The 23,791-nt window shown below is 43.2% G+C and overlaps 1 protein-coding gene across 1 annotated transcript in view; it reads right to left on the bottom strand.

Annotated features, from left to right (window-relative positions):
- Positions 1 to 301: 301 nt before the first annotated feature.
- Positions 302 to 23,791, bottom strand: part of WDFY2 (WD repeat and FYVE domain containing 2) — a 170,391-nt gene continuing 146,901 nt past the window's right edge. The window contains exons 7-12 of the mRNA XM_032403088.1: positions 21,092 to 21,218; positions 10,075 to 10,180; positions 6,109 to 6,210; positions 5,140 to 5,270; positions 2,960 to 3,068; positions 302 to 1,920 (exon numbers count right to left, since the gene is read on the bottom strand). Of these exons, the coding sequence (XP_032258979.1) occupies positions 1,891 to 1,920; positions 2,960 to 3,068; positions 5,140 to 5,270; positions 6,109 to 6,210; positions 10,075 to 10,180; positions 21,092 to 21,218 (605 nt within the window). The 3' untranslated portion in view covers positions 302 to 1,890. The remainder of the gene's footprint in view (positions 1,921 to 2,959; positions 3,069 to 5,139; positions 5,271 to 6,108; positions 6,211 to 10,074; positions 10,181 to 21,091; positions 21,219 to 23,791) is intronic.

Below are 23,791 nucleotides of genomic sequence, written 5' to 3'. Positions count from 1 at the left end.
ATGAGCTGGTCTGATGTCTCAGATGACGGCCGCCATGTGCCAGGGCTGCACAGGGCACACCCACCGCTCCTGCTTCCCACGGCTGTGGCGACAGAGCCGTCCCTAGGAAGAAGCCCCGCCCTGGGAGCACGCGGGTCAGGGGTCTTCAGAGAATGGGAGTATGGCAGCTGAGGATGGAGGGTAGTACTCTTCCCGGTTGGAAAGAAAAGTAATTAATAGTCGTGAGGGGGAAAAAATAGCTTCCCCCCTCAAAAAAAAAAAAAGAAAAAAGAAAAGAAAAGAAAGAAAGAAAGAAAGATAGATAGATAGATAGATAGACAGATAGATAGATAGATAGATATAGGGAGCATTTCAAACACCACCAACAAAAACCTGCCAAATCAGAAGGGAGCAAGATAATGCAGACGGCTTGGATAGTGAAGGGCAAGTAATTGGCCTGTTTCTCTGCAAGGCTTCATTGAACCTGGTGATCCTCAAGAGACTCGGTGGTCCCCCGACGCCCCTGACAGGTGAGGGTGAATGAGGTGGGATGTGTAAAGGGCACACAACGGGGCAGGCTCACGGCACACGCCGGCTGCCAACGGTGAAAATAAAATTTCTAAAAAGGACTCAACATCCCCAGTTGAGCCACTACACACAAGAATATTTCACTTTATCAAGTTTGATTGGATTCCCTTAAAATTAGAGTTCTTCGGGTTCCTTTTCTAAAGCCCTCTTTTTTCTTTTCTTTCTTGTTTTCTTTTTTTCTTTTAACATTCCCAACCGGAACACAGTATAAGCTGTAGGACTCGGTACCTTTTATGTCTCAGATCACACAGTTTTAGTATGAAAGTGTGCAAAGTGTTCTGCTAAAATACATGAAGATAAAAATCTTTAAATATCTAGTTTTTCAAGGGGAAGAAAATACAGATGGTGAGGAGTAGAGCAGGATTCAATCTTGCAGGAAGGAGCACATTCAAATTCAGAGGTGATGTCGCGTGGACAAACACATCTTAAAGACACTTTTTTCTGAAGGACATGGGGTTTGGGTTTTTTTTGTTTTGTTGCGTTTGTTTTCAATACTGTAAATGAGGAAGAGCTATGTGAGTCACACGAAAACATCAAAGGCTCAGAAGGCTCCAACTGAAGGAGAAATGACCCAGGCACTGAGAGTCGGAGCTCTGAGTTACAATCATCGCTTCTGTGACGACAGTGGTCGGGAGCAGCTTTCTCACAGCACAGACAGAACACTGAGCGAGGCAGAAGCACAAGGTCGCGTCTACTCGGCCCAACAGGAATGCGTTAGACATTCCAAACGGATTACTCTTCAGGTGATTCAAGTCAGTCGGAAAACCCACACGAATGGTTTCCCGAACCTCTCAGTCGAAGAGGAGGTCTGTGAAAGCAGAAACACTGAGAATAAAGAGTGTCGATATAAACACATACACCGGGGAACATGAAGCGGAGGGGAGGTGACAGAGAGGGAGGGAAAAGGACGCCGACCACAGAATACATGCCCACGTGAAGGAAACATGGAAAGGACTTTATAACGACCAAAACTACCCCCAACAGATGCCTTCCTCATCTCTCTAACACACAGAGCAACAACGAAAAGGAAGTGAGAAACACATACAAATTAAACACCCCACACAGAGTTTTCAGTATGCTCAAAACAATGTAGCACAGCCAGAGTGTATAAACCATTTGTTAAAAAAAATATCTTCTTTTCTATTGTATGAACAGGTTGAAAGAGTCCCCTCGCCAGTGTCCACTCGCTAGCTCCCATGCCAACTCAGCCCGGCTCGCGAGCTTCTCTCGGACTCTCACGCGTCTGCTGACAGCCCCAGTAATCAAGTGGATTCCAACAACCGTTTCTTGAGTAAATGCTATCTGTCTGCGCCTGGGGTGTCCTCAAGACACGACTGGGGTCATATCCCATAACTGCGGAAAGGAAGAGAAAATGCAGGATGAACTGAAATTCCATTGCGTTGAGGATCAACAGTCCTTGTCATTGAATACAAGTGAACTTCTTAATTTGCCAAGCAACTCAGTACTACACTAACATGATTTCTACATCTATAAAATGGTATTTTGCCATGAAAATGTTTGACACAGACTTCAAATCCACGGCCGTGGGGAATTCTCATCCGGCTAGTGCAGAATCTGACAGATCAGGTTCCCTTCTGAGGCAAGAGAACGAACATCTATCAGGCCCCCAGTGGGCCCCTGGGACGTGCTGTGTCCCTTCCAGATCTTCTCTCATCCAGTCTTCCAAACAGTCTTCCAAGATGTCCCATTTTTCAAAAAGAAAGGAACCGAGGCTCCCAGAGTTTACTTTAAACTTGCTCAAAGTCCCAGGGGCTTAGTGGCTTCGAAGGGGGTTATTTTAACCACCACATCCTGCTGCTGCCTCCAAGAAGGGACCAGAGCGGCCTGGGGTGGCAGCGCTCAGTGTGCGGGGTGAGCCCGTGATGCAGCTGTGGCCCCTCCCGTCTGGGGCCTCTGCTGGGGCACCAGATAAATTCAGCATAGTCCTCAGACAGGCCCTGGAGGAATGCTTCTGGATTAACTGATCTCACGGGGAAAAGGTCTTGTTTATAACTTGCTGGCTTATTCGAGTCCTTCCTTTCACTCAATGCTCAGCTCAAACCCCATTTCCTTCCTGAAGCCATCTCCAATAGCCCCATCTCCCTCTACTGAGCTCTCAAGGTAATTCTTGCCTGTATCACTCTTTTGGCTGCTGAATACGGGACCTATTATTAACCATCAAAAAGAGTATGTCCCCAGCAGGTGACGTGTTCCCTGAAGCCAAGAGCCATGTCTTGGTGTGTGCAGGCAGGGCCCTCCTGCACATGGTAGGTTCTCAAAAATGCTCACTGCTGAGAGTAACCTTGTGAGCAGACCTCACACAGTCTTGGGGCTCCTGTATATTGACATAGGACCAAAGATGGAAAGCTTCTAAAAGAAGATGGCGTCCTACCTTAATAACCTTGTCCGTTCCAGAAGTCAGTAACCATCCTCGGGTTGCATCAAAATGCACATGCACAATGTTATGTTTGCTGTCGTGGAAGGTCGCCGTGGGTGCACGTCTGGAAGGAGCAAAGTAAGTTTCCAAGAGTGAAAAGTGGTGACACGTGAATGGAGGAGAGATCTAAGGTGTCATGAAGCTCTAATGTGCAGCCAAATGACTAAGACAAGTGCTTCACTTTAAAACTGCTCCTCATATCTACCTTTATTCCCTGGGAACCTGTTAATGATTTTTTAAAAAAGATTTATTTATTTGAAAGAGACAGAGAGCGTGCACAAACAGGAGGGCTAGAGGGTGAGGGAGAGAGAATCTTAAGCAGGCTCTATGCTGAGCTCGGAGCCCGACTCGGGGCTCAATCCCCCAACTTTGAGATCACAGCCTGAGCCAAAACCAAGAGTCCCGGACACATAACCGACTGAGCCACCCTGGCAGCTTTTTAAAAGGTGAAAGGATTCTTATCTTCTCCAAAATGGGAAAGAGATGATGACATTTCCCAAAGTCTTATGGATTACTTGTTCCTCTGATAGAGCCTATGAAAATCTCATCTATGCCTCTGACAAATCTTAAAACAAACACCTCAGTGCTTCTGCTAGGTCTGATCTCAGAAGGACCTGCTGGTATAATAGTCTACCTGTGCCTATTAAAAAAAAAAAAAAAAAAAAGTACACCTGTTACAAAGCCTAAGATACCATTCTAATTGAAGGGTTACCCATTCTTTCTCCTCGTTTTCCTGGTATAACTGCAGGTTTAGTTTTTCCATGGTATTCTAACACTTCAACAAGTAAAACAATCTATAAACAAACATTTTTATTTGTTTTGTATTTTTTAATCTATGCATTGTTTTAGTAAGAAGGCTTGTCGACTGCCTAGGTGATCTAGAGGCAATGCAGAAAAGGCAGAAGAAACGACAACATGTGGAGGGGGACAGGGACATGGGGAAGGAGACGGCTGGTCTGTCATCAGGCTTCAAGGGCACCCATTCCTCAGCAGTGGGCTCTCTGAAGACAGTTTTACCTGTAGCTAGGTCTGCGGGACAGTCTTCAGTATCCTAAGATAATCACTTAAAATATTTAGAATTCAAGATTTAGGTTTAATGTGCAGCTGCTTAGGCTCTCTGGGTCTGTGTCTTTATCTATAAAATGAATAATTAATTTAGAATATCTCTAAAGTCTCTTGCAGCTCTTTAATGAAAAGAACTCTCTAATTTCATCACATACGATGAGTGGAAAATAATCAATGAACATAAATGCTTACTGATGCAAGGGCATCTTAATTTATATTTGATATGGATAAAGAAGAATGAAAAAAACACATACATTAGGGTTATCCATAAGAGAATACTTAATTGCCACGACTTTCCTTTAAATGCTGACTTCCTCTGGTGCATCTGAAATACGTTTCTATTTACATGCTGTTTCAAGACACCCATCTAGTACTTAAAATGATTCTACCGTATACAAGGTGGGGGAGTAGGTGGGGGAGAATCGGGCAGACAAGTTTCCTAGGAAACCCTGCTGTCATTCATTAAAAGGGGAACCTATTGCAGAGCATTCTGCTTCCCTCTGGGGCAGTCTGCAATGAGCAGCACTGAAGAGATAACACAGAAGTGCCCTTACACACACACACACACCCCCCAAAAGCACAGTGACGTGCAGTAACCTAAGGTCCTGGATTATCGGGCAAGACCACCAAGCAAGACTGAGTCGCTGGACAACTAGTGGTACTGGCCTCTTAGATATTTAAAAAGCAGCTCAGCTCTTCCGGAGAAAATGCAGCCTCTGGAGCCCATGGGCTGATTGAGCTCCTGTAAAAATACCAGCTTGGGCTAGAAAATGAAGCCTGGGTTCCTGCACTCCGGAGCGACTCTCAAGGAAATAAAGGGCTGGCAGGGCTGGCTGAAGAACCCCTGCTGGCAGGCCACTTGCCCCTGGGGTGGGGAAGAGCACAGAAGACATGAGTTCTTGATGCGGACTCTCTTTTCCTATCTCACGAGAGCGCGCGGATGTCCTGGCAGAAAGGAGGGCTCTGCGCCCGGGCCACGGTCTGTATTGGAAACCAGCAGGAACGAGGGCGCTGGTGGTCACGGCGGCGGTGCCGGGTCCCCTTCTCCCCTCAGCCCTGCTGGAACTCACTCTTCATCGGTGATGGCCTCGTGGCAGCTGTCACAGACCCTCACTTCAAACTCGAAGCCCATCAGAGGGATGGAGGAGCGCTTGGAGCTGCACTTGCCGCAGACGGCCTTCCCACACTTGCGGCAGTGGTGCTGGAGGGGGAGAGAGCACAGGCTTGCTAGGGCTCCCGCAACTCGGCCCCGCCACGTCGGTGCGGCCGTGGCCAACAGCATCCGGCTGAGGATGCTGAACAAGAGCGCCCAGGAGACGGACGAACACACCAGCTGCGTTCTCTTTTTGGGCTCTTTGTTCAAATGGAGAACCGCCGGAAACACATCTGTTTGTGTCACCACACCCACCCTCTACCCCCACCTCCCGACCACAGCACCCCCTCCGCCCATCCTAGGTCCTTCCCAGCTACGGTTAGCATGAACTCTAGAGGACCACCCGGTGGATGAAGGACAGTGTGAATGCAATCCAGTTCAATCTACTGTCTACACTTTGGCCATGCTCAACTAGGTGACTAACACTGATTTCCTTGAGGAGGACCAAACCCAACCATGAATCAGACTGAAAATGCTGTATGATTACAAGTAGCTCTAAATGACTAAAACTAAGATGGCAAGAGAGAAAGTGAAATTATTAAGAAGAAATAAATACCTCTTATATAATTCTACGGTTTGGTCCCACTATGAGCTAAGCATGATCCCTCTAATTTTAAGGTGTATTTCCGTAGATGCCACTAGAATTCTAAAATCGTATCTTAACTACTTGGAACAAGTCACTATAGAAACCGAGTCCAGGAGGAATGAGCTGCAGTAGGTAAGGGAATAAATGAACGTGCATTCTCAGAGTGGCTCCAGGGTAGCGCCTGAACCCCCCCCACCCCACCCCCCGCGCACAACCCCTGCCTGGGGGTGCTAGTTCTAGGTTCACAGGTGAAGCTGTCTCCACTCTATTCCATTTTGATGAGGGATCCATATCACCCACCTGTCTTAGGCCAATCTTCTTATTGTCCCACATTTGCTTGAAGTTCCAGAAGAAAGGCTGATCACACTTTTGGCAGGAATCACTGTCCAACCATTCAGGGGTCTGGTGAAATAAAGCACACAACAGGTCACACTGCGACGCAGTGAGGACAACGGAGCCATTAACAGTGATGAAACTTACAGAATCAAGACGTGTTTCTAGGAAACGGAGGTGTGATTTCTCAGTCATTTACATCTACTGAATGCCTATGGTATCTCGAGCCCTGGGGATGTAGTGATGATAAAAAGAATCTCTCCCGTCATGGGGCTTATAATTTATGAGGGAAGACTAAACAAGACAATATTATTAATATCAATTATTTAAGTAAGAGGAAGTGTAAAGGCCCGGGGAGTAGAAGCAGTGCGCCGGGCGGGGGGCGGCTGGGGCCAGGTCACTCGCACAGGGTTCTGACGGCCATGTTGACTTTATCTCATATTCTCGGATCACATGCAATTAGATTTGCTCTGGCTATGCAGAGTTATGTGTAACTGCACAGTCCACATGTGCACAGCTACCTGCACTGGAGGATACAACCTGACCGCAGTGGGTGCCCAGGAAAGCTGCCTGTCCACCCTCCGCTCACGGCAGGGCCCAGCAAGCCTGGAGACTCTGTGCCTTGCCTCATGGAACACACGCTATTCTGCCTTTATTCACTATTGCCCAACTTCATCATGAGTACTCGAAACGATGTCAAATGGGTTTAAAAGATATGTTAAGCTTAAAGCTATTCTTTAGCAAATCTTTACAGATTATGCGTACAGTGATTCTACATCTGTTTCTAGAGTTCCACGTTCAACTCTGTACATTTATCATTTGGATGAGGGACAGATCTCTTTCCACATATCACTGAACCTAAGGAACCTGGAAAAATATATCCAACCCCAGGGTTTCTCAGAAGTGAGTTCCAGAGAACTCCATTTTGACTCACAGGACACTTACTATAAAAGAAGCCTGAGATCAAACAAGTTTGAGAAATGCGGCAAACAATGTCCTGTCCCCTCTCTCTACAAGATTTTTTCTTGTAGCTTTTTTCTGTTGATGTAATCCTTTTCTGAAGAAGCCCTGTTACAGAACAGACTTGATTTAGCCTATTCTCTTACCTACAAGCAGAAATGAACCTAAAGCTACACATTGTCTCAAAAAAGAAAAGTAAGAAGGTGACATTTGAAGAGTTCCAATTCTTGGTCTATTTATTTTATTAAAACCAAAGAGTTCTTAAGAAGTAAGCTTTGATTTGCTTTGTAATTTTCAAGTTCTAATCAGTTTAAAGACTGATCTAACAAAATGTATAATACAGAGTTTTCAGGAAAAACATTTTATCCCTAAAAGACTTATCTATGTTGTGATTTTTCAAAACACTTACAATGCAGGAAAATCAGGAGGATTTACAAAAAATTGTCACACACACTACTATATCTTTTTTAAGGAAACATGCAGGGTTAGGACATATATCAAATACATTGTAGTGGGTATCTATGAAGAGGGAAATGGGAGTAAGGAACAGGGAAAGGGGAAAAAAAACCCAGCATGTGTAGTATGATTCCATTTTTTGTCCAAAAAAAAAAAAAAACACCCCGAAAAACAAACCCTGTGCACGTGTTTTTGCAGAGAAAACTGTAAGGAAGGATGTTACCGGTGATATTCCTGGGGTGGTGGTATTATTATGAGCAATTTTTTTTTCTTTTTTTTTAAAGATTTTATTTATTTATTTGACAGAGAGATAGAGAGAGAGCACAAGTAGGCAGAGAAGCAGGCAGAGGGAGAGGGAGAAGCAGACTCCCCACCGAGCAGGGAGCCCGACGTGGGGCTCGATCCCAGGACCCCGGGATCATGACCCGAGCCGAAGGCAGCCGCTTAACCGACTGAGCCATTGACATGTTTTCTATTTGTTAAGGGGTACTCTGTAACTTCTCTACAAAGACCATGTTTACCCATACTTCTAAAAAAGGATACAATTTTTGCAAGAATGGATTTCGTTAACAGTAGAAACACGTTTAGCCTATGAGATGTGGGCTCAGCCACTCTGCCTTCCATCTGCCCCCCAACGCCACCCCCACGGCCGAGCTATCATCTCTGACTGCTTCTACTGCTCAGGAGCACTAGCACACAGGGCGCGACTTCTCTCGCTCACCTTGTCTTTCCTCGTGGTGTTCCCTGTGCCCCTCAGAGCATAGCCAGACCCCATCAATCTTTCAGCGCCTATGTCCTTCCACAAACTCTCTGCTGAGAACGTTTGCCGACAATGGTAACGCCCCTTCCTAAATGCCCAGCACTCATGTTCTATCCTACAGCAACTGTAATCGCATCATTTACACCATGTAATGGTTTTCTGAAGTCTCCCATATATTTTTTCTTCCAGAAAGCCTACCAGCGCAGGGACTGCTTCCTTACATGTCTCCGGCCTCTTGAGGTAAGCACTGCACAGCACTGGCCATGACCCCCAGAAGCCCCACAGATACATCTCAGGGGATTTAGGTTTATAAAATATGACACTTGAAAAAAAAAAAATGGCTGGGACCCTCTCTACTCATTTGGGCTCTGAATCACCCGAAGATTCAAGAGAGTCAACAAGTTGCAAGTGCCCCTGTATCTGCATGTCAAAGGGCATAATTTAAGCAAGATGGCTCAAAGGACTGCCCATCAACCAACCGGGTTCATCTCTGGAAAGCACATCATTATCCTCCTTTGAGCCTCTGTCCATCAAGGCTGGAGTCTGCATGCACCCAGGGAAGAGAGCCTGGCGGCTCCCCCTCTGCTGGTCTGGTCAGTTAGGCCTGGGAAGAAGTGGGGACAGACGAGGTGTGACCGTCCCTCGCCCAGGGCAGGCTATCGTGCAGGATCTGCAGTCTCATGGCTGTACCAATTTCCCTGCCTTTATACTGAAGGGGCCAAGTGGTACTTTCAAAAGCAATATTCTACAATTCCCCACTTCCTAACAGTAATGATCATTTTAATTAGTTACTAATAGAACTCCCACGGATTTATGGTTTGAGCAAGTCAGGCTTTAATCTTCTTAAGCATTTAATTACTGCCATTTGAAAGGCATTACATGGTAGATAATAGCAACTACTCTCTTGAAATGAGATTGGGGTGAGGGCATGGAAAGAAGGTGGGAAATTGCTTTTGTCTTTTTAAAGTGTTGCTTTTCTAATTCTTGCATCCTGCAAGGAAATACATTAGATGAATATACACCGTCAAAGGGAAAGTTCACCCAGCATAATTCTAGGGAAATGAGAATACGGCTAACTTCAAAGTTCTTGTCAAGGGGATATTGAGTAAACATGTCCGTTGATAAGATGCTTAAAGATGAAAAAAGAAAACTCATAAAAACAGAATGCCAGAAGAAAACTTAAATGTATTCTTAAAAATGACGGTGTATATATTTGCATCTGGAGAACTGTTTAGAGCATGATTATAAAGCAGCACAAATAAAAAATTAGTTATTTCTGATATTTCTATTAATATCAAGCTAAGGACTCTTACTTCACCAAATACCATTTGTCACACATTAGTCACCATTCCCTGGCTAACATAAAACACGCGAGCGAGTCTTCTGTGTTCCTAGGGCACTTTAAGGGATAATGGTCTGAAAACAGATGGTTCCCTCTTTTCTCACCTGAACTTTGGTTGTGAATGGAGCAACAGATTCAAAGTCTAAACAGCTTCATCTTGGTCGAAATTCTTATGAAATCACTATTACATGAATGTTACAAGCCAATTTGGGAGGAGTAAAAAAAAAAAAAAAGGAATTTCCTTTTCTACTAGAATCTTTTATTCTCTGACATAACAGGTCTTATTTCACATTTAATCATAGGAGAAATAAGAAATGAGCAGGAGGGGAGGCTGAGGCGTTTTTCAGCCCAGCCAGAACTGCAGAGTCCAGCCCAGCAGCCACAGAGTGGCCCCATGACCTGCCATGACACCTACCTCCTGTCTCTCCACGTCCATGTTCCAGACCACGATCCCACCATCACCACCACAGGAGATGAGCTGCCGCGTGTGCTGCGCATAGGAAAGGGCCTGGACTTTGTCACTGCAAAAGAAAGCCAGGGTCAGTGACAGGTCTGGAGAGCAAGGCGAAAGCCCTAAAGGCAGGACGCCCAGCAAAGTCAATCAATGCGCATGCTCCCCCTTGAGCCCCAAGCACAGATCTTAGAAATCAGATGGAATCAAAATGTTTACTTAAGATGCTGAGGCCTCAGGAAGAGAGGGTCTTTGTCAGTTACCGACACTTGAGGAGAAAAGCTGATTGTTGAACTACTTGTAATATGGGACTGGCTCCTTCCTTAATTGATTAATTAAATAAAACCTGTGGTACATGGTCATGCTGTATTTGTTCAAAAGTCATGATTTTACTTTTTTTTTTTTTAAAAAGGATCCCACTGCACTGACCTGCCAGAGCCAGGTAAATTGTGTTGGTTGAGGTGTGGAGTACATCATGGTGGCTTAAGCCCAGGCGCCATTTCTTGGCTTCCAGGGTGAAGCCAAAGAAGCAACAGACTTGAGTTTTGCTGACTCTCTGTTTTCTCTAGTTTTCATTCCCTCTCTACTCATTTTGTGCTTTATTTTTCTTTCCAGTTCATACATGGCTGACGAAGTATTCCCTCTTGGGGGCAGCCACCATGGAGCGTCCAGTTCTATGGTCTGACAACGTGGTGATCACTAACAAAAGGTTACAGACATTATTTTCCACTGGGTGAGGGAACAGGAAATAGGGCTTCTTGGTTGTTTCTGTTTGAATATTTTTCTATTTCGAGCTCAAATCAATTAAGAATTCTATGCCCACTGGGGAGGAGAACAGTTCCTTGCAATCTGGACTGGTGATTTGTGTGCTTTCGTGTTTCCTTCTGACCTGTGGCTGAAGTTGTGGGACCGAAGCTGTTAAAGCTCTGTGTGTCTGTGACTACAGTTCAGTAAGGCCTTTCCCTCTCATGTCTGGAGCACTAGCCTATTGCCAGAGGGCATCAGTAACTTAGATTACAGTATTCTTTCTTTCTAATTTAAAAAAAATTTTTTTTTAGATTATAGTACTTTTTAGATTTTAAGAACTTGTTCTGTTTGGCTTTTAAAAATAAACAAGTGCTTATATAAATTGAATTTTCATAAACTTAATGGAAAAAAGAAAATTGAGCCCCTAAAACTTGAAATTTACTAGACTTAAAAATCCTTTTACAGAAACTATTAACTCAGTAACATTTTAAGAATCTAAGTTCACAGAATTGAGGTGAACTCTTTGGCAAGTGAGACGAGTGTGATAAATTTTAAAACAGCTATGTCTTTCTCTGATTCATCAGTGTTAAGTATGAGCAAGTGTACATCTTACTTTACTTGGGTTGATTTCTTCTAAATATATACAGGATAACTAGTCCAATAAGCTAATATTATGCCTATGTAATGCTATATATGAAAAATATAAATTCGTGTTCAACTCAACTAATTGTTTTGATAAACTTTTCATATAAATAGCAATTATGTTTTATAGCACATCAACTTAAAGATAATCCCTAAGATCTTTATGTAACTTAAAACGGATTACTATACATAGAGCTAATTGATAAATAATCATTGGATACCCACTTAGATAATTTCTAAATAGGTCAGAATACTGAAACTTTGATTACAAAGTATAATTATTAAGTTTATATATGTTTGCTTCTCACTTTTTATGATAGAGAGGCTATAACTTAGGTGAGTCACATCCATGAACATGTTCATTTTTGCCACCTGAAGGAGATGTAAGAGTGGTGTATATTGCAGTAGAAATTTCTATTGTGTGTGTTCATGAGCTTTGCTCATCTGCTAAAATGCTTGTATGTGACAGTTCTCAATTATCCACATCCTCCCTCCTCCCAATTTTCTCTATGAAATATAAGTTAGTTACTCTGGTTAATTATTATAATTAAAATGGGTGGTTGAGATTATGCCAGGGGTAATGATGGAAACAAGATACAACTATGTATGGGCTTTTGTTTTTAAAAGAGAAAATAGAGTAGTTGTGTCTTAAAAGCAATGGTTCTCGAACTTTTTCGTCTAGGATCCCTTTACACTCTTAAAACTATTTTGAGAAGACATCAAAGAGCTTTGGTTTAAATAAGAAATTACCAATATTTATTGTATTTGAAATCAAAACTGAGAATTAAAAAAAAGTATCGATTCATTTGAAAATAGCAATGATGAATCCATTCTATTTTAATATAGATAACACAGATTTGGTGAAAATTAACTACATTTCCCAAGGTGACAAATTTTGATGACAAAAATGGCATTAACATTTCTGCAAGTCTTTCTAATGTCTGGCTTAATAGAAGAGAGCCAGATAGATACTCATCTCTTTCTGTATTTGTTCTGATAATCATTCATCATGCAGCTTCTGGAAAACTCCACTGTACATTTGTGAGAGACTATGGATGAGAAAGGCACTTCTTCTAAAGTGAAGTGTAAATTTGTTCCAGAATATGAGAGAGAAAAATGAAGGACAAAACTTGGAAAGTGAATTTTATTTGCTTTGGTTTATAATACTCAAGTCTGAAAAAAGAGCTATAAAATGCATTAAAATCTTGGCACAGTTCCCTCAGTTTTGATGGCTTCCTTCCTTGCCTTGCTGATTAATGCCTTTGACTACAATGCAAAAGGATATTCTTTACCTTCTATAAAATCTGCCTCGCTAGCAAAGATTCTGTGTGTCACCACATTATTTTCAGAGCTTTATGTTGACTTGGTTAAAGTCCCAAAAACATCTTTGACAACTCATGATTTTGCCTTCCTAGGCCGTACCCTATATTTTGAAAAAATAAAATAAAAACTTTAGGATACTTCCTACACCTACAACTATCTTTGAGATTCCCTAGAGGGATCCTTGAGAATTGTAAAGATGTACTCCTCTGCCTTATAAAAAGAGAGATGCTATAAATAACTGTATGTGTTTGCTGTGTTGCTATTTTAAGAGTTTCATGGGAAGAGTCATCAGATCAGAAGAGGTGCTCGGCATTCCCTAGGTCAAGTCAGTTTAGATAAAATTTTATTAATGTAAGTATTTCTGAAGTTGCATATTTTATGGGAGGACCCTGGAGGTTTATTGGAGCACTCATTGTCTCTAATATGCTTTCCCCTCCAGGGAAATACTGATCAAAACTCTCAGGAGATAGTTATGTAGGCTATCTCAATAGAGAATTTTATTCTCCTGCATTATGATTACTATTTGTCACAGTAAAAAAAACTAACCATTGAAGTCTTCATAATCTATAGACAATTTCTGTTTTACTCTGATGCTTGCCTGAGGGCTTTGCTATAAGCTACAGGCCAGAAAGGATAATCTCAAGAGTTTCACGGAAAAGGACTATATGTACCAGGTATTTTTAAATATTGATATTTCAAAAGAAGAGACTCTCGGGCAAAGGCTACAGAGCTGACATTGCTTAGGTAATTTTTAAGCTGTGCTAGTGGACTGAGTCAGGATTTCCATGGATTTCTGGACTCTTTTTAGTCTGGATGCAGACAGCTTCATGAATGCAGAGTGCTAAACCAAGAACTAGCAGAACAAGAACTAGTTGCACAAGACCGGATGAACTGAAGAGGGACATTTTACTGTGGTTATTTGTCTGGAATACTGCTGATGTTGTTTTAATGTTCTATTTTCTGGATATGGGAGGGTGCTTTTTCTCCTACTTTTTATCCTATCTCTAACCTACAATCTTGTAAACTCTGCTTTTATAAGCTAAAGAGAAACATTTAAAAATGACGTCCAGTTTTCAATGATTCCCCCAGAATTCAAAAAGTATTACTGAATTCCCTTAATTTTAATGGCAAATAGTTATTTCATAGGTTCAGTTAGCATCTATCCACAGGATATAGTTGGGCAACCAACCTAGTCCTTACCTAGAATGTCATATTAGAGAATAATGCTCATTCAGATATGACTAGCCGCTTAAACTTACGCAGTGGCTACAAAGCTCTCCTAAGAAAACTGGCCCTAGTACCTGGTTTGTAGGGTCCTGGTCTTACAGGTGGTAAGGAAACTACCAGGCCAGAAACCTGGCAAATGCTGGAAACTTCAAGGAATTCAACCAACGTGTAAGTACTACAGGTGACATGGCGGAGAATATTGGGCTTGGTTTCCTAGTCTTGGTATAGCAAATAACAGAGGCTTTGCAAAGCCCAATCCAGAACTCCTTATAAACAGTTCCAGGCAGACGTTAATTCTGTGGGCTCGACGGTTGTTTAATAATACTCTACAGCTCTCTACTTGCAAAGCAAACCAGGAAGACCCGTATGGTTAATTAACACTCTCACAGCATGATGTTACTAATTAGGCCAGCCCTTAGGAGGCCAACCTTCTTCTGTGATAAAGAATAATCTCTGAGATTATCATGATTACAGGAGCGGACAGGGGAAGAACTGTGAAAGAATGACATGGGCAAAAAGAAAGTACTGGCATCTTCAGTGGAGGATCAGGTGTTATCAGGCACACCTTTCTGGGTTATCTGATTCTACAGGGGCCTGCATCTTGCAGCACCTTTAACTGCGCTACTTTATAACTCTGTAAATGTTAACCTGGTATTATGGCAAATGAATCTTTCCAGTGAAGATGCAACGAGTCTCCATGCCCCGCCCCTCCCATGGAGGAAGCCATTTGTGAATCTACCTACAAATTCATTTCCGTTCTCCCCTGCCGATGCATACGTCTGCTCTTTGGATTTTCCTTTGAACTGGCTGTAACATCTTACAAGTTCCTTTATTAATTAATGACTGATATAAAATCTTTGACAGGTACTCGTTAAAAAGAGAGTCTGTTGTTTTCCAACTCTCTTGGTTGTTATTTCACCTGTCTTAAAGTATGGAGCGCCACCGTTCTGACATTCAAGGGCAAGAAGGAAAATCTATCTAGTCGACTCGTAACCCTGTGATTTGAACTACATTTCATTTGTTAAGGTGTCTTGATACACATCAGTGATCTTGTAAACCCAAAATAAGCTACAGAAGGAAATGCTTTGCCACTCATGGCTGGCAGCAACATTCAGCAACAAATACATAATTTATGGGGCTCCAATACTGTTAATATTCCAACACAGAAGAGTGGAACACCGTGACGAATGCTGGATTCCAAGCTTTGTAATAAAGCTGCTCAGGGACTTCTTGATTTAAGGGTTCACAACGTAACCACCTTGCAGCTAAAAACGAGGTGAGGGAACATCTCCAGGTTCACAGATTAAGGGTTATAAAGAATAAAAGATACCTTCTTCTTACATTCATGTTTCATCTGACATCAGTGTAGCATTTACACTAGAAAGCATTTCAAAACTGGTTATTATTTCACAGCTGAGAGCTCCATGTATTGCACAGCAAATGGTCTTCACCGGTGCACAAAACCCTCACTTTTCACAACGACCAGAATCTGCCATCTCCAAAGACTACACTTACTAGGGAAGGCCTCATTTCCTTTCTCACCAGCCCTAGAGGGAACATATGTCTTATTAGGCCTAGCTACATAGTCTGGGGGGGCCTGACGATGAATGAAAATACAAGGCCCCTTGCTAAAAATGTCTTAATAATGACCAGACGGTGACAGTACAACATTAGCCCAAGCACGGGGCCCTGTGGGACTGCACAGGTCGCATGCCCCGCGGGCCGGCCCTGTGCCTGATGCTTGCTTGGGAAAGAGGGTAGAGAAGCCTTTCTTCTTTTTATAGAAACCGATTTTCAGACATAAGCTAACATCTGCCCAAATGTCAGCTTAGGCCCTCTTCTGCCTCCTAAGAGTAGGGGGGAGCTTAAATGTATAGGAGCTTTCATCTTTTTGATGAAAAGCCCTAGGTGACTTGGGAAAAACCTAATCAGTTAGGCACCTGCTACCAGAGCACTCGCTCTCTTAGATTCAGAACTCCCATATTCATAAACCTCCCGAAGCTCCAAGGACCAGAAAGCTCATGAGTAATCCACACACGTGAGGTCTCCTGGGTAACTGATACCTGGGGTCATCTCACACCAAGGGGGCCCTGGAAGGATTTCCCTCCCCAGGGATCCTGCCCAGGAGCACTCGTTCGAGATCAGCAACATTTGGTTGTTTTACTGGCTATGGTAGAAGTTCAGATTAGCCACTGCCCTTCTGTCTACTTGCCATTTCCTGAAAACACTGTACTGAGTTCATGCAGCTCTGTTTGGGGTAACCTCTTGATCCTGAGAACTCTGAGAACCTATTCATCTCCTAAGACCCAAATCAAGAATGACTCCCTCCACAGAAGCCTCCCATTTTTTTGTCACACTGACATACTGTCCTACCTTTACCCCATCCTCATGCATCCGGCTTGTTCCATCTAGTCCGTGACTGTTTTCACAGTCCCCTTTACATCCAGAGTGCCTACTACAAAGTCTGGTATATGGATGGAGCTCAGTAAACAGCTGCTGAATGTCTTATAGAGGGAGTAAGTACACGTGGCAGTATTTCCATTGAAAATGCTATATTCAGAGAGAAATACGACTCCTATCCAAAAGCTTGATTTTCAAATTACTGTAATTTCTGTTATCAAGAATAATTTCAACAACCGGCACTTACTAGCCCTTACTCTTGTGCTGATTTTTTTAAAAGATTTTATTTATTTGAGACAGAGAGAGAGAACGTGCACACAAGTGGGGAGGAGAGTCAGAGGGAGAGGGAGAAGGAGAATCCCTACTGAGCAGGGAGCCTGATGTGGGGCTCGATCCCAGGATCCCAGGATCATTACCTAAGCCAAAGGCAGATGCTTAACTGATTGAGCCACCCAGGCGCCCTTCTTCTGATTATTTTATATGCATTCTATCATTTATGGTTTTTGACAATCTTTGAGGGTTTCTCCTTCCAGTATTATCCTTACTTTAGAGATAAGAAAACTGAGGATCAGAGAGATGAAGAATCCTGTCAAGGCCTACATGGCCATTAGCAGAAGGGCTGGCTCAAACACAGCCTGGCCTGGCTCAGAGGCCAGCGATTAATGACCACGCAGTATGGCATCTCCCCCTTGATAAGGTTCTCCCCTCTATGAAAACCCTCATTGCTAATTCTTTGATCTATTATGCATTTAGCTCAATTAGAAATGGAAAAGACATCTCTTCCCCTGGATCCTAATAATTCTCTAGTGCTACAATGAGAAATGCTCCTAAATCTGAGATTTGCAAAGAGAAAAAGCTTGCTCTCCTTGACCCTTGCTCTCCTTTCCCAAACCCAGGAGAGTATGAATGTGAGAATTCTACTTCCTTTCCTAACTTTACACGCAATTTGCCTGATAAAGAGGGAAAGGTCCAAATTCTACCGATGGATATTTATTTACAAATAGCCCCTTTCTTTACCAAAAGGCTTCGAAGATGCTTGTAACAAAAGTCTTACATATGCTAAGAGTCAGAAGAGAAAAACCAAGAGCTGGGACTGTGAAAAATACAGAGGCCCTGTGTGACAACAGCCCGGGCAGTGACCACATCCCATGTCACCTACGGAATCCCAGTATTGGTGGAAGGTTCCATCCCAAGAAACCGCTCAGATCTTTACCTGTGCTTTAAATCACGTTACCATTAAATTAAATTGCCACAAGTCTTAGAAGCCTAAGAAAAATACTGTTAGAAAGGAAAAGTATGGTCATAAAGTTGGTCATGAAATGATAGGTATTATCTAAGAGTAAAAAAGGATCTAAAAAGCCCAAGTATCATTATTAGATTTGACATGGGCATGGGACAATAAATGTCTAGGTTTATGCTTCCATAATATCCATCCAACTGGTAATGGATACTTCAGAAACATAACTGGTCCCTAAAACTAGAACCTTTTCTACGCCTTTCCTTTCACAGAGCTAGCACATAATCATGTTCCACTTGCTGCAGGGAATAAAAACACTAAAATGTGTCAAATGCAGATAAAATTGTATAGAAGTATACTTTCTTAGCTTTTTTTCCCTTGGACTTGGAGACATTTTAGTTACTCTAGTGCTAAAGCTCTCTCTGCTTTGATGGGATTTTTATATACCAAATCAAATTACTTGCAAAACTGTCATATTTCTGCTGCTGAAGGATGGAATGAAGCCACAGAACCTAGGACAGAAGACCTGGGGAGCTGTCCCTCCACATCATGCTTGGATATTCCCACCAGAGGGGAAGGTAGTCTCCCCACCCCTCTGCGTCTTTGGTCTGGTTGGCTCTGCCCAGTTCCCAAGCTCACCAATTCGGTGCCCGATTTGGAACTCTAACCACCTGTAGTCACCCTGGGGGGAAGGTGGGAAAATGAAGAATTGTAGGACAGCAAGGGACAGCCGTGGGCCCCAAGAAGAAACTCTTTGGCCTCGAAAGTAGAAAGACAAAAGAGATCATGGGGGGCGCCTGGGTGGCTCAGTCATTAAGCGCCTGCCTTCGGCTCAGGTCATGATCCCAGGGTCCTGGGATCGAGCCCCACGTCGGGCCCCCTGCTCAGCGGGAAGCCTGCTTCTCCCTCTTCCACTCCCCCTGCTTGTGTTTCCTCTCTCACTGTGTCTCTCTCTGTCAAATAAATAAAATCTTTAAAAAAAAACAAAAAAAAAAATCATGGAGCACTGAGGGGACCATCTGTTAGTCAACGTTCGCTTCAGTACCCCCAGTCCCTAGCACAGTGCAGGATACAAAGAAGGCTCTAAGGAGCTTTCTCTGTTGGACGGAGCTAAGGTTTGGGAGAACTAAGCTACCAGCTGGGGGCTTTGAGGACTCAGTATTCTCATCGAAAAGATGACATCTGGCTTCCCTCCTACGTATACAGAGTGCTTACAAGATGGCACTGAGGTATCTGTGTGTTTGCTCTCTGACGAAATACAATCACTGAACACCAATCCAGTGGCCAATTTTCAGGGCAAAGGAATGGTGGCTATGGACGTGGCCCTGTGGCTCTCCTTCCTGCCTGCTGGCCTGGCCCCTTCCTTCCGCCCCCTTTTGTGAGTCCCATCCTCCTCCTTTCAGCAGCTCCGGTGTCCTCCCTGTCTCCACCTCGGGCACTCAAACCCACTCTAACAGGGTGACACCAACTGATGCTGAGGAAGTTCATTTCCCCCAGACGTGTGACACCAGGCAGCCCCTCTCAGGCTAAGGCCCAGTGACGAGGAGCCCCTCACAGAGTTCCCTTTATTCCTCAGCTTGAGCTAAATAAAGCACCAGGCAAAGGCCTTCTGCCATTATTTCTGTTTAAAGCCAGTGCCGACCGGCGGCTCCTGATCTCACCAGCCTGCCATCCCACTAGGTTCTAAGGGTGTGGATTATTGGGATGGACTCCCAAGTATGGTTTGTTTCATTTTCGAAAAGGCCAGGTCTGTATTCCTTAGAAACTGGAAGACCTATTAGCTCAGGTTGCATTTTTCTGGGACTGAGAGACTCTATCTCAATTTTACAGCTTTTCCTTTCTTACCAAACAATAGGTGCAAGTTTCCCAGGTCAACAGTTTGTGGGGGGGCACTCAGCACGCAGTGCTGCTGGCGTTGAGCACTGTTATACTTTACTACCCTGTGGATGGGTCATGCAAGATTGCCTGCAGGCTTTATTCACCACTGTGCAAAAATAAAACTAGTTATGAGCTAATCTGAATGAGCCCAACAAATATTACTGATATTTCAAAACTGGCCTTTTATTTCTCTGAAAGACCTGAGGCAGCAGGAATTACTTGGCATTTTGGAGAATAACTGAGTATTATTAAACAGGACTGTGTTTGGCTTCTCTTTTTCTTCATTTACATGGATGATGTCAACTCCTTTTATACAATACTGATGCATGTCCCCTTGTCACGGAGATAAATACAAGGGAACGATTCCTCTTATGAGCTGATGACAAGGTCCGAGTGGCCCCACAAGCCAGACAAGGCCCCAGACAACGGGCCCATTTTCTAATGTGGGAAAGAAGGCTTCACAGCTACTTCTCAAAGACTAAATTCTAACACTAAGATAATTATTTGTGCAGAGGCCCTCCAAAATTGAATCCGTTCATATCTAATAATCCAACTGTAGATGTAACTACTTAGGAGAATATTTACTGGGTAGATTTACAAAAAGAGCTAATGTTGCTTAGAACCAGTCAGCTCGTGGGAGCCTTACTAACGTTTGCTATGGCTGTCTACAGTTGCTCTTGACATCACTGTGAAAACTTCACAAGTTAAAACAATACAGATTAGCTTTAGAACTCGAAAGCAGATCTACAATTCTTTTCTGCCCACGACCAGGCTTTGCCCCTAGGACCGGCGGGCGCACAGGGTAGGACAGGTCAGAGTGTGGTCTGAGGGCTGCCAAGAGAGCTGCCTGGGAGGCCTCGTACAGCACAGACACCTGCAGCTCCAGACGGTGACTGGGCTCTCCAAAGACAGGGTCCAGGAGTCTACACTGTCACAAATTCCTTGGTGACTCTTTGCACACTGCAAGTTTGAGAACAGCTCCAAGGAAACACAAAGCTTTCTTTGCTCTTCCTCTCAGCCCTGTGAAATCTGCCTGTCAAGGAAGAAGAGCCTGATATGAATCAAGGCGAGTGCTCAATAAATATTTGGTCAAGTACAAAATATATAGTGTAAGCTTATTATCTCTCCCCTTTTCCTTAAGCTGCCAGGAATCTTGCCACATTTGAACTCAATTATTGAAATTCCATAGGCCTTCATGGCTTATATTTTTAAGCTCTTTTTTCTCGCATTCTCAAATTTTTACTCGTAAGTGTCCCTGGTTCTCATTTTTACTTTTTATTTCTTTGCTGCCATTATTTTATTTTACGGTTTTTGCCAGCACTCTCAAATCCTCCGTGGAATTAAATGAGGTATAAATAAGTAAACATACCTACGCACAGATATGATTCAAAGTGGCTATTATTTGTGTTCCGGCAATGTTTGTTCCCATGTTAAGATCCTGCCATAGACACCGACCACACGCCTGTTCTAGCTTTCCACTGGGAATCTTTTCTCCGAGTTTGTTAATAAAAGCATCAGCTGCCTTACTTGTGTCCTTGGAGCTCGATGGCCGTTCCTTTTCTCCCACCGATGTCCCACATGATGACAGAGTGATCTGAGCTGCCCGAGAACAACACTCGCTGGACAGGGTCCCAACAGAGAGCAGTCACCCCACCTGCGAGAACAGACACAGCTGGACATTAGTCACAAAGCGACAGTATTATTCACTAATAAATGTGAATACAAAGGAGTTAGGATCTAGTGCAGTTCTTTTGCTTATAGAACAAACAAGTAAGTCCCCGAAGAGAAAAAAAACTGGCTCCCAGAATAAAAGTCCTGCCCTTTCAGCATTTCCCCCTCACATTTAATGTACCATAAAATCAATTACTATAAAACCAAAAGAAAAGAAAAAGGAAATTAATTGTCTGACAAGAGACGTAATTCAAAGAATGGAAAATATCACACTACTTGGAAATATTAACCGTATTTTCTTTTTCTTTTTTAAAGATTTTATTTATTAATTCGAGACACAGAGATACAGAGAGAGCGAGAGCATGAGCAGGGGGAGAGGCAGAGGGAGAGGGAGAAGCAGACTCCCCGCCGAGCCAGGAGCCGGACGTGGGGCTTGATCCCAGGACCCTGGGATCATGACCTGAGCCGAAGGCAGACACTTAACGACTGAGCCACCCAGGTGCCCCTTAACCATATTTTCTTAACTTCTGCCTACCTCCCACCCTGACAATAACAGACAAGAAGTAAATGGAATTTTAGAAAGCTCAACTGAATTTTTTATTCTTGAACACAGATACAATTAGACCACAACATCAGAATTTAAAATTTATTTTCTCTTTGGGATTTTAAATTTACAGATTCTAGGCACATCATTTACATCCTTAAGTGTCAATTTCCTCGACTGTAAAATGGGGATAATGGCGCTACATCTGAACATCTACATACAACTACTCTTACTACTAATGATGATATCAACCTAGCCCTTACCTACTTCATACGGTTGGGGTGATAATCAGGTTGGATCAGTTATATAGGACCGCTCTGTAAACTGTAGCGTGCAGTACACATGTTGGTTATTAGCATTACTCTACTGGTGTGGCTATAAAATATTATGACAGATCTTTCTCTTGGTAGTCCCCTTATAAATCAAACCCCTGCATGATGAGAACAATATTAACTTTTTCCATTTAGGATGAGCCCAAAGCCTACAAACACTTAATGTGAGAAATACTCATTTTTCCATGATTGAAAAATATTATATTCTGAAAAGAACATGAAATAGCATCTTGTTTATTAGAATCTGACATTTTTCTTATTTAGATGATCAATTTGTTCTAACAAAGTGCTGCACTTTAAAAGCTTTTAGGAAAGTTTCTTTTACATAATATTCTCAGAGGGTTTTTTTTTTTTTTTTTTTAAGATCAAAAAGGCGGGGAAAAGTCCCACTGTTCTGGCTTATGCTTCGTCGCTTCTCCCCATACCTGCACAACATCCTCCTGTCCATGTACAAGTAAACACGCCCCCCCCAGTATACATACAGTCCACCTCCTGCCGCCACCTAACAGCACCGAGCACACGGCCAGTGGCACATTCTTGAATGAATGGAAGAGCAGACGAATGAAAATACAAACATCTTTTCTTCATCCACAATCCTTGTTATTTGGAACTCCTCTACTAGACTCACTAACCCTTCAAAGTTAAATCCTGTTCCTCCTTTTGTACACCAACTCTTCGTTCCCTGCTGTTAAACTCCATGATTACCGCAGTCCCTCCTTGTTCCCGGTTTCACTTCCCTGTGGACACCTGCGGTCCCGAAGCAGATGATCCTTCTTCTGCAGGACCCTCAGAAGGCCAGCAGTGGCCTAACACTGTGTGCCTACGTCATGCACCTCATGTCATCCCATCACGTAGGCCCTGGATCATCTCACTTCATCCCAAGAAGAAGGGTGAGTGCAGTACAATAAGGTATTTTGAGAGGGAAGAGACCCCACTCACATAACTTGTATTGCAGGATAAACAGTATGCCTAAGGCTCAGTATTATCTGTAGTTTCAGGCATCCACTGGGAGGTCCTGGAACTTGTCCCCCGCAGATCAGGGGGGACTACTCTGTACTTTTTTTTTTTTTTAACCATTCTTCAGTACTTGACAATGTAATACTTCAGAATGTTCTATCCTGCAACACAAGTTATTTATTCCCACACAGTACGCAAGTGACTTACTTTGTTAAATATCCATGGCAGAGTTAGCTACCCATCCACCTCGATCCTTACGCCCCCTCCATGTATGGAGTGCTTCCTGGAAAGCTGCTGTCCTGCAGGGACCACATTTACCGGCCCTCCTGCATCTAGGGGGCGTGTGACGAGTTCTCAGCAACTGAACCTGGAAAGTAATCTGCATTCCTTCCAGACCAAGGCAGTTAAGACGCCCCTTTTTCACTTTCTTTTCATACTTACTCCTCAAAGACTCCAAGACTCAGGGCACGGAGAAACTACATTCTAGAAGGAGCCAGAGTCCCTGAATTACCATATGGAAGAGAGCTGTAATTCAAAAACACCCGCACTGGATTGTAACGTGAGCAAAAAATAAACTGCTGCATTAAGCCACTGAAATGTTAGAAATTATCTGTTAGAGCAGTTAGCATTAGCTATTATAATGCCATAAATTTACTAGGACATATAATGAGACTGGCCCAAGGGGTGCCTGGGTGGCTCAGTCGGTTAAGTGGCCAACTCTTG

This window comes from Phoca vitulina, unplaced genomic scaffold (genome assembly GCF_004348235.1).
Source record: "Phoca vitulina isolate PV1807 unplaced genomic scaffold, GSC_HSeal_1.0 scaffold5, whole genome shotgun sequence".
Classification (NCBI taxonomy): Eukaryota; Metazoa; Chordata; class Mammalia; order Carnivora; family Phocidae; genus Phoca; species Phoca vitulina.
Note: the sequence above shows the minus strand (reverse complement) of the source record. Positions and strands in the feature narration are given on the sequence as shown.